Genomic DNA, 14662 nt, shown 5'->3' with positions numbered 1-14662 from the left:
TGTTCAGATTTGCTGGAAACAAAACCAGAAAATGTTGGAAATATCCAGCAGGTTGACTAGCATCAGAAAATGAAAGACAGATTAAAACGTTTGGGAGTTCATGATCTAGGGTTATACCAGAGATGTAACCTATTTTTTTTCTCTTTCAGATGCTGATTAGCCTGATGTGCATTTCCAGCACTTTTTCATTTCGCAATCTTTTATCCCATGGCTTTAAGCATATGCTGTTTTGCTCCCCCCCCCCTCCCCCAAAAAAAACAGGAAAAAAAAGTTTTCTTCTTTCAGTGCTTGCTGGCTTGGTTCCCCCAATACAAAGTAAATAAAATGTCAGGTGGAACAATCTACGGAGTATATCAGGCTACATTCCACAAGCACTACAAGAGATATATTTAGGAGCCAAGTATTTAGTATGTTTATAGCAAAAGCAAACAGCAGAGGCCCGTGCCTTTCTTATAGTTCTCAATAGTACTTAGTCATCATCCAGCAGTGTTGTACTGTGGAACAGTAGGTACCATCTTCCATTGCCCACAGAGTTCATTATCTTGGTTACATAGTCGGTGGGAGGTGCTGAGTGGAGATCAGCTATTTCTTCATGTGGAGGGACGAGTGATTTTTCTTTTTAAAAATCTGTTAGGAGTGCCAGGCCAGAGTGCACCTCCTGGTGACCAGCTTGTGAACAGCATTGCCAAAGACCAAGGAGCAAGTCACCTGGCCAACATCTATGCTAGGACTAGGAAAATAGCTTAAAAAGATCATTGCTACAGGTTAATTTAGAGACATTGATCAGCAATATTGGCAACTTGTGATGTTGGGTGCAATTTGATCAGGATTAGCCAAATACCATTACAGGTACAACTAAATGAACTTCTAATCATTTAGTGTCAAAAACTGGGTGAAATTATGGTAAACACTAGCTTTTTTTAAAAATCGATTCTCTTCAATCCTCTCTATGCAATGCACCATTCCCCAGCACAGTGTGAGCAGGCAGGCTGCATCTGTCCAAGCTTCCCCCTGTCCTCACTGCAGTGAAATAGCCAGCCTCCGTGAGATGATCTATACCTAAAAGATTAACTTCTCTGTTCCCTCCACAGATGCTGACTGATGTGCTCAACATTTCCCGCTATTTCAATTTTTGTATCAGGTTTCCAGCATCTGTAGTTTTTTGTTTTGCCTCCACACTACCTGCCATGTTCAGACACCACAGCCATTGTTAGAGCACAGCATGCAGGAGTGTCAACTCATGGCACAGAGCAACACATTTTTAAATCCCCCAATGAAATCATCTGGGAGTTCTTGCAAAAACAGGAAATTCCCATTTGGTAACATTACAGATAGCAAGAGAGGTAGAAGTCTGCACATGCTCTAGCACAGAGTTTAAAGAAGCTTTCTCAATGGCTCAGTTTATAAATCTATTGCCAGTGTGGTACTGAACCATATAAACGAGGAAGGTTCCAGGTTCAACTCCCAGTCTGTACTATTAGGTAATCTCAGGCAGAGTAGCAATGAAGCGGCTACTAAACCTGGGCTGCTGGGTGGAAGCAGAGTTGCCAGGATTTCAATACGTGATCTTTGCTGGAAAATAAGCAGCCTAGGTCAGGATAGGACAAGAATGTGGCTGAGATGCTCCCCTCTACCTGCCTGGCAAAATGGCCTGCCACTATTGCCGGTCTAGGCTCCTACATGAAGAATGGGCATGGGTGAGATTTGGGAGGTCGACTGACGATGAAAATGTACCCTGCAGCAGTCAACACTTTCAAAGAGGAAAAACAAAGAAAAATTGGGTAAAAAACACCAAGACAGCAACTGCATACAACTGTGCTGAATTTCCCCCCACAAAGATTTGCCAAATATCTTTTCACAAGCATATGTCCCCTTTAACAAAATTGTTCTAGGGCACAACGTTCTGTTCTTCAGTCACAATATTACAAATGTATTTTTTTTAATTCTGAAATATAGTCTTAAGAGCTGAAAAGGCAGGTAAGTGAACGCGTAAATTTAAAAATCAGCTTCCTGGCACGCCTGACATTGAACAATGACTTAAATATTTACACTTCCTCGACCTTTCGTCTATGAATGGCTCATCAATTGCAGACACCAACAGGGTTTATGGTCAGAATACTGAGCAGTTTGTCAGCAGCTACTGAGCCTGGATGTTGTACCCAGGACACAATGCTGAATATGTCTTGCTGTGCCCTCAGAGAGACTCTATGTCATGTGCCTTTCAATTAATGTCTCACTGTGTTTAGGGGAAATGTGTGTTGTTGCATGGTTTAAAAACAGGCTTTAAAGAAGCCACCACGGTAGTGCGAGATCACAGTCTGGTGCGATATTGGGACCCAGTTGATAAGATCACCTTACTGTATTTAGATCCCAGTTTTGTTCTGTCCTAATGATGTGATGGTAGTGTGTGTTATGACTGAAGTTTAACCATTATTTTATTAAACAACTACTCAGGGTCCTGTTTGTTTTATTGAGAGCAAAACTTTTTAAACAATAATATATTTTTCCCCAACGGTCTCTGTGCTATGCATTCTTAAGAGGACAACCTGGCAGCTCTGTCAATGCCACTCTGAACTCAGTGAGCAGGGGATCCACAGGAGAAGCTTAGGGCAATTCTCCCTCCTTGCAAGGATGTGCATGACCTCTAGTCACTGGTCCTCCAATGTGTCACTACTTCGGTTTTGTGGTAAACCACTGTATTGTATATTGCCACCTCTGGGTGGCGCTGTGTATGGAGGCATGCCTCAGCTGACTCCACCCACCACTGTGTGGGTTTCGTTCAGACTTGTTCAGTCACTCACGAAGAAGCATCGTCTCTTCTTAGCTAATAAAAGCCTTATTCATCTCTTCTTTCGACTCATCATCTCTTCTTCGACTCATCACCTTTTATGAAGTAATTGATAAGCGTATCAATTTTATTAGCTGCCAAATCTGCGCCGAGTGCAAACCGCACTTCTATAGGCCGGACAGAGCAAGCCTGATCAAGGCCACCCGCCCCTTCGAACGGCTGAGCGTCGATTTTAAAGGGCCCCTCCCCTCCGCTGACCGCAATGTGTACTTCCTCAACATAGTTGATGAGTACTCCCGTTTCCCCTTTGCCATCCCTTGCCCAGACATGACCAGTACCACGGTCATCAAGTGTCTGAATGACATCTTCGCTCTGTTCGGGTTCCCCAGCTATATACATAGCGACAGGGGCTCATCGTTCATGAGCGACGAACTTCGGCAGTACCTGCTAACAAGAGGTATCGCCACGAGCAGGACCACCAGTTACAACCCCCGGGGGAACGGCCAGGTGGAAAGGGAGAACGCGACGGTTTGGAAGGCAGTCCTCTTAGCACTAAAATCTAAGGGCCTTCCGACCTCCCGCTGGCAGGAGGTCCTCCCTGCAGCGCTCCACTCCATTCGGTCACTGCTTTGTACTGCCACTAATGCGACCCCTCATGAGAAAATGTTCGTTTTCCCCCGGAAGTCTACATCGGGAACCTCGCTACCGGCATGGTTGACTTCTCCTGGGCCCGTCCTACTGCGGAGGCACGTGAGGACGCATAAAACGGACCCCCTGGTCGAGCGGGTGCACCTCCTACACGCCAACCCCCAGTATGCCTGGGTGACATACCCAGACGGGCGGGAGGACACGGTCTCCATACGAGATCTCGCACCCTCGGGTACCCCTGAATTACCACCGTTATCCCCCTTACCACCGTTATCCCCCTTACCACTGTTATCCCCCACCACCCCTCCCAACCCAACCCTTGCAGACGGCATGCCAAAGCCCCAGGAATCTTCGCCAACCACCCAGACACCAGACCCGACGTCGGATGCTGTAACACCACCGCCGCCACCACGACGATCAGGACGTCAGACAAGGCCTCCTGATAGACTTAACTTGTAGTACCCTTCACCCCGCCGGACTTCACATTAAACAAGGGGTGAATGTGGTAAACCACTGTATTGTATATTGCCACCTCTGGGTGGCGCTGTGTATGGAGGCATGCCTCAGCTGACTCCACCCACCACTGTGTGGGTTTCGTTCAGACTTGTTCAGTCACTCACGAAGAAGCATGGTCTCTTCTTAGCTAATAAAAGCCTTATTCATCTCTTCTTTCGACTCACCATCTCTTCTTCGACTCATCACCTTTTATGAAGTAATTGATAAGCGTATCAGGTTTGGACTCATATCTGCAAGATTCCAGTCCAGTCCCATCTCCTTCCACTCTGTGCTGCAGAGGAGGGAGACTCCAAATGCCATGCAAACTCACCACAGAAATGTTACTTTCTATTCCACACCAACCACCCCCCCCCCCCTCCATTAATTGCATCTTCCACTACCCACACAATCCCTGTCCTAGGGGGTGGGAAGGTATATTCCAGCTCTCTACTGATGCTGCTCCACTGCTAAAGTCCTGCAATAGTACAATAGAGGCCCTGGGTGACTGGTAAACTTGATCCTTTTTCCATCCTTCAAGGAAGTGGAACTGGTGTGAGAGGCATCTCACACTGACAAGGCTTCTGTTTTTGTGGGGAAACGTCAGACGCACACCTGCATCCTACCAAGTGCCCAACACACTGCCTTCCAGCAGCAGGATAAGAGTTCAGATAGACTTGGATAGACTTGCTGGGTTTTTTTCTTCCTCTCTCCATCTTTTCCCACCCATGTTTCTACTCTTCTCTCCTAAAGGCAGCAACACAAATCTGGATGTTATCCTCTCCCAACATCAAACGTGCACACTTCCAGCAAGCCCTGCAGTGCAAAAATCATTCCCCCCCCCCCCCCAGTAGCCCCACACTCACACACTCGCTGATGCTGCATCAGGACCACTCACAACAACTCTCATCTGTCGGCTTTTTATGCCCGCTCTGTCTCTACCAACTTTATTTCCTTTCAGCTGCGTCACATTGCTGCTACTACAGGAATGGGGGAAAAAAGTATTTTAAACAATTTGAAAACAGTCAACACATTACAAGTAAAAGTGAGTTCGGTTCAATGTTTGGATCTGCTGATTTACTCTCGCCTTCTTTCTCATCAGCAGAATCTAATTTTCCCCCAACTTTCTCCCTAACTCATCTGATAGCACCAATTCTCCCTGCAGTATGGTTCTGTGGGCACCAACAACTCCACAGTACCTTGCCCACGTGGCTATTCTTCATGTGCGAGCAGAGACAAATGAGCCCCCATTGGCTATTTAACCACACAAAGCATCACAGCCAGGCCTGACAGATCCCCACCCAACATCCAAACATGTGCGAAGGGACACTAGCTAATTATCAGCCTCAAGGACCCTGGCTGATTTTTTTCCCCACTCTCTAGCCTAGGGCACTGAGGCGAATTTGAGCAACCCAACTTCACTCTGGCCAGGATCAGCTAACTGCAGAGGTCAGAGATCAAACCTGGACCGTCCTGGTCTGGATGGCTCAGTTCCATACCAGATGGTGCATTTATCCATCAAGCCCCTGGTGAAGCTTGCAAGCCATTTGTTACCTACACTTGCTGTATCTCACCATGATATCACTGTCAGGTTGTAAACATGCACTGAAAATTAGCAGCACAATTAGTGTTGCATTATTTGGCTAATTTCATTTAATGTTGATCCCCTCAAGGTTTTTAGTATATCTTGCCCCCAGACCCCTCTGCTACCTTTTGCCACCACACTTCCTTTTTCAGATTGTTTGGGTTATGCATTTCTATGTACTGCCATCAACATCTCTCCAAGCCTGGCCGACAACCTTTGTCTGGTGGGACCTCACTACTCCCACTAGATTGAATTCATCCTTGCCCACCCCAAATGGAATATTCCAGTGCCACGCAGAGCTAATCCAGCAACTGTCCGAGAGCTGGCAAAAAGAGTCACCCAATTAGGATACTGCACCAGTATGCTAAGGTCAGGTAAAGCTGTTTCACAAGTGTAACAGACCTAAAAGTCATGAGCACTGCAGTCACGAGTAGCTTACGATGTTACTTTGCCATCAATAAATGACTCCACCCCTTTTTCCCTCCTGTAACACTGATAAATGCAATGTTCTGTTTATTAGATAGGAGTGCATTTTGAAAGACTTTCTGAGAACATTATATGAAGGACATGCAAATGATAACATATCCCATTTACCATCACTGCAGTTACCCGGAAATATCAACACCAATGGCATAATTAGTATACTAATTATTTCACTGCTTACATACATGCCAATAAAAGTCTCAATCAACACCTTGCAGATGATTGCATTAGAGCCCTGATTTGTGGCATTTACATTAAATACAAGAGAGTATAAACTGGAGGCAGAATTTTTTGATAATTAACTGCAGATTATTAATTCTCACTATAAACATCAGGCATCAAGGGCGCCGTGCACTAAAAGCTGATATAGGCAAAGGAGTGTCACAGCAGGAAAGTGGCAACATGGAGTTACTATAAATAGCAAGGGGATTGCAAGAGTGTAATCAATTTCAGGGTTTAGTTGATAGTTAGAAGCCACTCGGGGTTCACTTTGGCCATCTGAACCTTTTCATTAAATTACAGCCTTCCAGTATTCCCAGATATTATTCCGTGTAGGAAACCAGCTCTGTATCCAAAGCAGAGATTCTCTGGCCAACGCAGCATCATTGGGATTAAGTCAACAGCTGACGAAGATTCAAGAGTCATATGCTGAGTGACAGATTTCAAACAGAAATAACCCTCTTCCTACTGTTTGCTCCCCCGGTTATCTGTGCGAACACAGTGTGAGGGAGGGGTTAGCTGTAGGAATCGCATCTGCTCTGCTGGCTGGACCATTACGGTTCCAATGGTCTCTGCCAGCACTATCTGACCCCCTGCACTACGGGAAGTGATGCGATAGATGGCAGCTTGCCCAGGATATTGACCGCACCAACACCCAGATTTTTTTTATTTCACCGAAGCATCTGCACGTCTTCGGAAAGCGATTCTGCATAAAATTAAAACCACCGCTTCTTCCACAGGGCGTTCGATGCCGCGGGATCGCAATTGTTTATCCATTTCCTTATCGATGAATAATCCAGCTCCCCCGCTACACAGCGAAGCACCGAGCCTCTCTGCGGAAACACTGTTCAATAACCCGAGCCTCCGGTTACTGCATTTCTGCAGGGCTGGAGATTTGGAATCGGGAGCCCAGCGGTGCGAAATAAACAGCAATGGGTCGATTCTGATGGCTCGTGGTCAGAAAAGGCCTTTTGTTTGGAGTCACGTTTACAACCCAAAAGCCTTAATAGAAAAAACACTAGATTATCGACTCGGTCCTATTGCTGATACATAGACACAGGACGGTATCTAACAATAATAATCCCACGGGATGGTATAATAATAATCCTATAGCACAGGATGGTATACAAGAATTCTATAATTTAAGGGTCACATCTTCACAATCTAAACATATTTATCACCGAGATCAGACTTTCCCACCAAGAGAACCCGTTACCCGTCTGAATTGAAGAGCTTTGGAACAAAATGTGTTCCCGCATCGATGCGCTGGTTTTATATTTAAATCGCAGTTACACTGCTGTTAGGCAAAGCTGGGTAGCGGGGTGTGAAGGGGTTGATAAACCCCCGAGATTGATGCTCTCCCTATTCATTGCTGGGACCCAGAGAGTCAGTTCCTGAGACGGTGCAAGAGCCCCAGCATCACCCAGCTCTGCCGGGGACGGGGCGTTTCTCCCTCCCTCAGGTCCCTGCCTACCTCTTTCAGCTGTTCCAGCTCGTGTTTGACGGTCTCGTAGGCGGTTTCCAGCTCGTCGTATTGCTGCTTGAGCGACTGCTTCTCCTCCAGAACCACCAGCCCATATTCTGCAGCCTGGATCTTCTCGTGGGTCGTTTCCGTCAGCTCCTTGGCGAGCCTCTGGACCTCCGCCTTGTAATGCTCAATGTTCTGCGCCTGCCGCAGCTCACCTTGTGCGGCCATGGCTCTGGGAGAGTGCGGGCGAGAGTTGCACCTGCGGAGCCCGGCTCGATCCCAGCCGCAAACACGCTCAGAATGGGAATGAGGAGGAGCAGGTGATTCACGGCCGCTGCAGCGGGAGCATTGCACCTCTCGTCATCTTCCCTCCGTTTTTTGCCGGTCTAGTCAACGGAATTGCACCTTTCCTGATCTGAAGCGAGCCGCCATCTCCAGTGCATCCAATGTAGCAGAGCCCTGAACCTCCCTCTGTCACATGACGTCAACACCAGCAGAGTATGCCCATGGCAAAGGCAGCAGGCGCATCCTTAGCAACATCCCAGGATATCAAGCCATTATCGACACAGCAGAGTTCAACATCTGATTGCACACAAAATTAAAGCTCAGCCTTTCTGGATAACCACATTATCAACAAGGCTGGAGCTCCGAGTACCAGAATAACCTCATGGCCCAGGCCTGGAGCTCCCTAATCGAGATTATCCCCATAACCAACAGCATTTAGTGTTTGAGGATAATCCTATTACTGGTAGAGCTGGAGTTTCCTCTCCCTGGATAATCCGATCACCCAGAGAGATACTGCTCCATAATCCTGGAATAAACCCATTAAAATAGAACTGGATCTCCAACATCCTGGGACAAAGCCAAAGGCCTGGGGCTCAATAACCCGAGAAATCAATCCCATATATACTCTGGAGTTCAATATCCCGGGGAATCCATCAGACAGGGAATCGCATTCAGTATCCCAGGATGAACACACCATGTGGTGTTAAAGCAGAATAATCTCATCAGAAGTCAAGAGGCAAATATCCCTGGTTAAATCCGTATCCTGGAGCCCAGTATCACTGACTAAACCCATCCCATGTAGAGGTGTAGCCTAGAGTCCCAAGACAAACCCATCTACAGTTGCAGTTCAGTACTCCAACAATGTGTATTTATATAGCGCCGTTAATGTAGTAAAATGTCCCAAGGCACTGCACAGGAGTATTATAAGACAAAAATTTGACACCGAGCCACATAAGGAAAAAATAGGGCCGATGACCAATAGCTTGGTCAAAGAGGTAGGTTTTAAGGAGCATCTTAAAGGAGGAAAGAGAGGTAGCGAGGCGGACAGGTTTAGGCAGGGAATTCCAGAGCTTAGGGCCTAGGCAACAGAAGGCATGGTCACCAATGGTTGAGCGATTATAATCAGGGATCCTCAAGAGGGCAGAATTAGAGGAGTGCAGATATCTCGGGGGTGGGGGTGGGGGGGGTTGTGGGGCTGGAGGAGATTACAGAAATAGGGAGGAGAGATGCCATGGAGGAATTTGAAAATAAGGATGAGAATTTTGAAAACAAATTGAGGTGCTGCTTAACCGGGAGCCAATGTTGGTCAGCGAACACAGGGGTGATGGGTGAATGGGACTTGGTGCGAGTTAAGACACTGGCAGCCGAGTTTTGGATGACCTCAAGTTTACATAGGGTGGAATGTGGGAGGCCAGCCAGGAGTGTGTTGGAATGGTCGAGTCTAGAGGTAACAAAGGCATGGATGAGGGTTTCAGCGGCGGATGAGCTGAGGCAGGGGCAGAGACGGGAGATGTTACGGAGGTGGAAGAAGGCGGTCTTTGTTATGCTGTGGATATGTGGTCGGAAGCTCATTTCAGGGTCAAATATGACACCAAGGTTGCGAACAGCGTGGATCAGCCTCAGACAGATGTTAAGGAGGGGGCTGGAGTCGATGGCTAGGGAACGGAGTTTGTGGCGGGGACCGAAAACAATGGCTTCAGTCTTCCCAATATTTAATTTGAGAAAATTCCTGCTCATCCAGTACTGGATGTCGGACAAGCAGTCTGAAAATTTAGAGACCATGGAGGGGTCGAGAGAAGTCTTCTTCTTCTTAGGCAATCCCTCGGAACCGAGGATGACTTGCTTCCACACTAAAAATGAGTTCTCAGGTGACTGATGAGTCCAATGCGGGACCTACAGTCTCTATCACAGGTGGGGCAGACGGTGGTTGAAGGGGCAGGTGGGTGGGTTGCTTGGGTTGATGTGCGCTCCTTGCGCTTGGTTTCTGCTTGCTCCTGGCGAATAGACTCAAGGTGTTCGGCGCCTTCCCGGATGCTTCTCCTCCACTTTGTGCAGTCTTGGGCCAGGGATTCCCAGGTGCCAGTGGGGATGTTGCACTTTTTCAAGGAGGCTTTGAGGGTGTCCTTGAAGCATTTCCTCTGTCCACCTGGGGCTCTCTTGCCGTGTCGGAGCTCTGAGAAGAGCACTTGTTCCGGGAGTCTCGTATCGGGCATGTGGACAATGTGACCCGTCCATCGGAGCTGATCAAGCATGGTCAAAGCTTCGATGCTGGGGATGTTGGCCTGAGCGAGAACACTGATGTTGGTGCGCCTATCCTGCCAATGGATTTGCAGGATCTTGCGGAGGCAGCATTGGTGGTACCTCTCCAGTGCTTTGAGGTGCCTGCTGTACATGGTCCATGTCTCTGATGCCTACAGCAGGGCGGGTATCACTGCTGCTCTGTAGACCATGAGCTTAGTGCCGGGTTTGAGGTCCTGGTCTTCAACCACTCTCTTCCTCAGGTGACCGAAGGCTGCGCTGGCACACTGAAGGTGGTGATGGACTTTGTCATCGACGTCTGCTCTTGTTGACAGTAGGCTGCCGAGGTATGGAAAGTGGTCCACGTTGTCCAAGGCCTTGTCGTGGATTTTGATAATCGGGAGGCAGTACTGTGTGGCAGGGGCAGGTTGGTAGAGGACTTTTGTTTTACGGATGTTCAGTGAAATGCCTATGCTCTCATACGCGTCGGTGAAGGTGTTGACGATGGTTTGGAGTTCGACCTCCGAGTGTGCGCAGATGCAAGCATCGTCTGCATACTGTAATTCGACGGCAGAGGATGGGACGCCCTTGGATCTGGACTGGAGGTGACAGAGGTTGAGCAGTTTCCTGTTTGTTCTGTAAATTAGCTCCACTCCAGCAGGGAGCTTACTGAGGATGAGATGGAGCATTGCAGCAAGGAAGATTGAGAAGAGCATTGATGCGATGACAGAGCTTTGCTTGACCCCGGTCCGTACGTGAATTGGGTCTGTGGTGGAACCTGACGCTGTGTTTTCGGATGATGTCGCCAAGGGGCAGCATGTAAATGAGAAGTAGGAGGGGGCCAAGGATAGATCCTTGGGGGACACCAGAGGTAACGATGTGAGAGTGGATAGAGAAGGCAATACAGGTGATTCTCTGGCTACGATTAGATAGATAAGAATGGAACCGGGTGAGTGCAGTCCCATGCAGCTGGATGACAGTGGAGAGGCGTTGGAGGAGGATGGAATGGTCAACCATGTCAAAGGTTGCAGACAAGCAGAGAAGGATGAGGAGGGATTGTTTATCTTTGTCACAGTCACAAAGGATGTCATGTGACTATGATGAGAGCCGTTTCGGTACTGTGGCAAGGGCGGAAGCCTGATTGGAGGGATTCAAAGATGGAGATGGATGGGCACAGATTTGGGAGGAGACATCACCTTCAAGGACTTGAGAGGAAAGGGAGGTTGGAGATGGGGCTGTAGTTTGCAAGGATGGAGGGGTCAAGGGTTGTTTTTTGAGGCGAGGGGTGATGATGGCAGATTTGAGGGAGAGGGGAACAATACCTGAGGAGAGAGAATGTCAGCTAACATGGGAGCCAGAAAAGGAAGTTGGGTGGTCAGCAGTTTAGTGGGAATAGGGTTGAGGGAGCAGGAAGTGGGTCTCATGGACAAGATGAGCACGAAGAGCATGAGGGGAGAGTGGAGAGAAACTAGAGAAAGATGCGAGTTCAGGGCTAAGTTTGGTGGGCTAGGGGAAGGAAGGGAAGTAGCAGAGGCAGTTGAACGGATGGTCTCAATCTTAGAGACAAAGAAGTCCATGAGCTCCTCACATTTGTTGTTGGAGGTGAGGGTGGAGAAGACAGGGGAGAGGGGTTTAAGAAGACGGCTAGCAGTAGAGATTAGAAGCTGGGGTTTATCTTTGCATTCCAGAATGATTCTGGAATAGTGAGCAGTTTTGGCAGATGAGCAGGACCCGATAATGCTTTATGTGATCCAGCCAGATCGGGTGGTAAATGGGTAAACCAGTTATCTGGCCAGATCTGGTGGTGAATGGGTAAACCAGTTGTCCGGCCAGATCTGGTGGTGAAAGGCTAAACCAGTTGTCTGTCATATCTTTTCAAGTCTGTGTTCCTTGGACTTAAGGGAGCGAAGATGAGGCCATACCAGGGGGAAATGACCAGGATGAGAGAGGGTAATTGTTTTAACAGGGACTAAGGCATCAACGGTGGTGGTGAGGGTGTGGTTGAGCAGATCAGTAGCTGCAGAAATGTCATGGTGAATGGAGGACCACAGGCTGGACAGTGGGGATTTAGTCAGTGCAGTTGCTGGAGCCCATAGAGTTCATTTCAAATCAATGAAAGGAAGAAAACATCCTGGGATGTTTAGGAATTACTGCTGGAAATATTAGCTAGCTGCACTTTATGAATTTGCATAACATCCTCTAAGGGCTATTTTAAAACAGGAATGTCCCATTTATTATAAATAGATAGCACCTCCACTAAAATGGCAGACAGAGGAATGTCATACAGAAGTGTTAAGCAATCATCTGCTATCATCAACAGTAATTTTGAGGCTCAAGTGTTTTAAGATATAAAAATTAAAATAAATGTAAAGTTAAAATAATAAAAACAGAATAGTGAGGAGGAAAGTCTGGACAAGCAGAAGTTGTGTTTATTTTAAATGTCTATTTAAAATGTTGGTGTTTATTTTAGTTGTAATGCATTTCCTACATTACAACAGTGGCAACACTTAAAAAATACTTCATTGGTTGTAAAGTATTCTGGGACATCCTGAGGATATGAAAGGCACTATATAAATGCAAGTTCTTTTTTACAGGGTTAATACAATGGCAATAAAACTCCTCCTGGCATTTGACTGCCTTCACTGTTGCAATAATTTGTTTTACCACCAGTAATTAAGCTTAAAACACAAAACAAATGACCAGCCCAGGAAACCTGCCATCTAACCACCCAGCAGTTTAAGGGTTCAATATCTACAGGATACTTGGACCAGTTGTAACTGATACCAATAATGGAACCAGCCTGCATTGACTTGAAAACCAGCTGATTGAAGAACTGTGGCAACCATTCTATCCTCCGTTCCCTGGCCCTGAGAGAGCTTGGACCTGGGAGAGAGCAGAGGCGCGACCGGCGGCAGTTAAGAGCGGCGGCAGCGAACGAGGTATACCAATTCAACAGCAGAGGAGAGAGGTAAAAAGTAATCCAAATGTGACGTCACCAGGAAGCAGGTAAGTGATTGGTTGGTGAGTATTTCTTTTATTACAAGATTAAATTCTGCGGTTTATAATTTCTTGGGTCTCTGTGGTGTAGTGGGGACAGTTGGTAAATAAGCGCCCTAGAGTATATCTTTAACTGGTGGTATTGAATTAATTTAAATTAATTAAAGGGGTAAGTCATGCCAGGAGAGCCCAGCCCCGTGTTATGCTCCTCTTGCTCTATGTGGGAATTCAGGGATGCTGCCAGTGTCCCTGATGACCACGTGTGCCAGAAATGCATCCAGCTGCAGCTACAAACGGGCCGTATTGAGGCGCTGGAGCTGTGGATGGATGGGTTGTGGAGCATTCACGATGCTGAGATGGTCGTGGATTACACGTATGATGAGTTGGTCACGCCGCAGGGTAGGGCTGCACAGGCAGAAGGGAAATGGGTGACCACCAGGCGGAGCAGTAGAAGCAGGCAGGTAGTGCAGGGGACCCCTGTGGCCATCCCCCTTTCAAACAGGTATACCAATTTGGATACTGTTGAGGGGGATGACTCACCAGAGGAAGGCAGCAGCAGCCAACTTCCTGGCACCGGGGGTGCTTCTGCTGCTCAGGAAGGGAAGAAAAAGAGTGGGAGAGCAATAGTGGTAGGGGATTCTGTCATAAGGGGAACAGATAGACAGTTCTGTGGCCGTAGACGTGACTCCAGGATGGTTTGTTGCCTCCCTGGTGCCAGGGTCAAGGATGTCACTGAACGGCTGCAGGGCATTCTGAAGGGGGAGGGTGACCAGGCAGAGGTCGTGGTTCACATTGGGACCAACGACATAGGTAGGAAGAGGGATGAGGTCCTGCAGCAAGAATTTAGGGAGCTAGGTAGCAGATTAAAGAGTAGGACCTCAAAGGTTGTAATCTCTGGATTACTCCCGGTGCCACGTGCTAGTGAGTATAGGAATAGGAGGATAGAGCAGATGAATGCGTGGCTAAAGACTTGGTGCAGGAGGGAGGGCTTTAGTTTCCTGGAGCACTGGGCCTGCTTCTGGGGAAGGTGGGACTTGTACAAGTCGGACGGGTTGCACCTGAACCAGAGCGGGACAAATATCCTTGCGGGGAGGTTTGCTAGCACTGTTCGGGGGGGTTTAAACTAAAATGGCAGGGGGTTAGGAACCTGAGCAGGGAGACAGAGGAAAGGAAAACAGGGATAAAAGCAAAAGATAGGAAGGAGAAAAACAAAAGTGGCAATCAGAGAAATCAACGGTTTAAATCAAACGTGGCCACAGTAAATAATAATTCTAATAGGTCTAAGAGCATTAAAAAAACAAGCCTGAAGGCTTTGTGTCTTAATGCGAGGAGCATTTGTAATAAGGTGGATGAATTGGCTGCGCAAATAGAGGTAAACAAATACGATTTGGTTGGGATTACAGAAACGTGGCTCAAGGATGGCCAAGACTGGGAACTCAACATCCAAGGGGATTCGATA

At 47.5% G+C, this 14662-nt stretch overlaps 1 protein-coding gene across 2 annotated transcripts in view; it reads right to left on the bottom strand.

Annotated features, from left to right (window-relative positions):
• LOC147106084 (protein bicaudal D homolog 1-like) overlaps positions 1-8262 on the bottom strand; it is a 356969-nt gene extending 348707 nt beyond the window's left edge. Inside the window, exon 1 of one of the 2 annotated variants that reach the window (XM_086008841.1) lies at positions 7690-8262. In XM_086008841.1, the coding sequence (XP_085864967.1) occupies positions 7690-7911 (222 nt within the window). In that variant the 5' untranslated portion in view covers positions 7912-8262. The remainder of the gene's footprint in view (positions 1-7689) is intronic. The other variant, XM_086008842.1, reaches the window with a different exon arrangement.
• Positions 8263-14662: the final 6400 nt, after the last annotated feature.

This window comes from Somniosus microcephalus, chromosome 16 (assembly GCF_052327205.1).
Source record: "Somniosus microcephalus isolate GS21.2 chromosome 16, FLI_Smic_1.0, whole genome shotgun sequence".
NCBI lineage: Eukaryota > Metazoa > Chordata > Chondrichthyes > Squaliformes > Somniosidae > Somniosus > Somniosus microcephalus.
The sequence above is the reverse complement of the archived record's forward strand: the minus strand, read 5'-3'. Positions and strand labels throughout refer to the sequence as shown.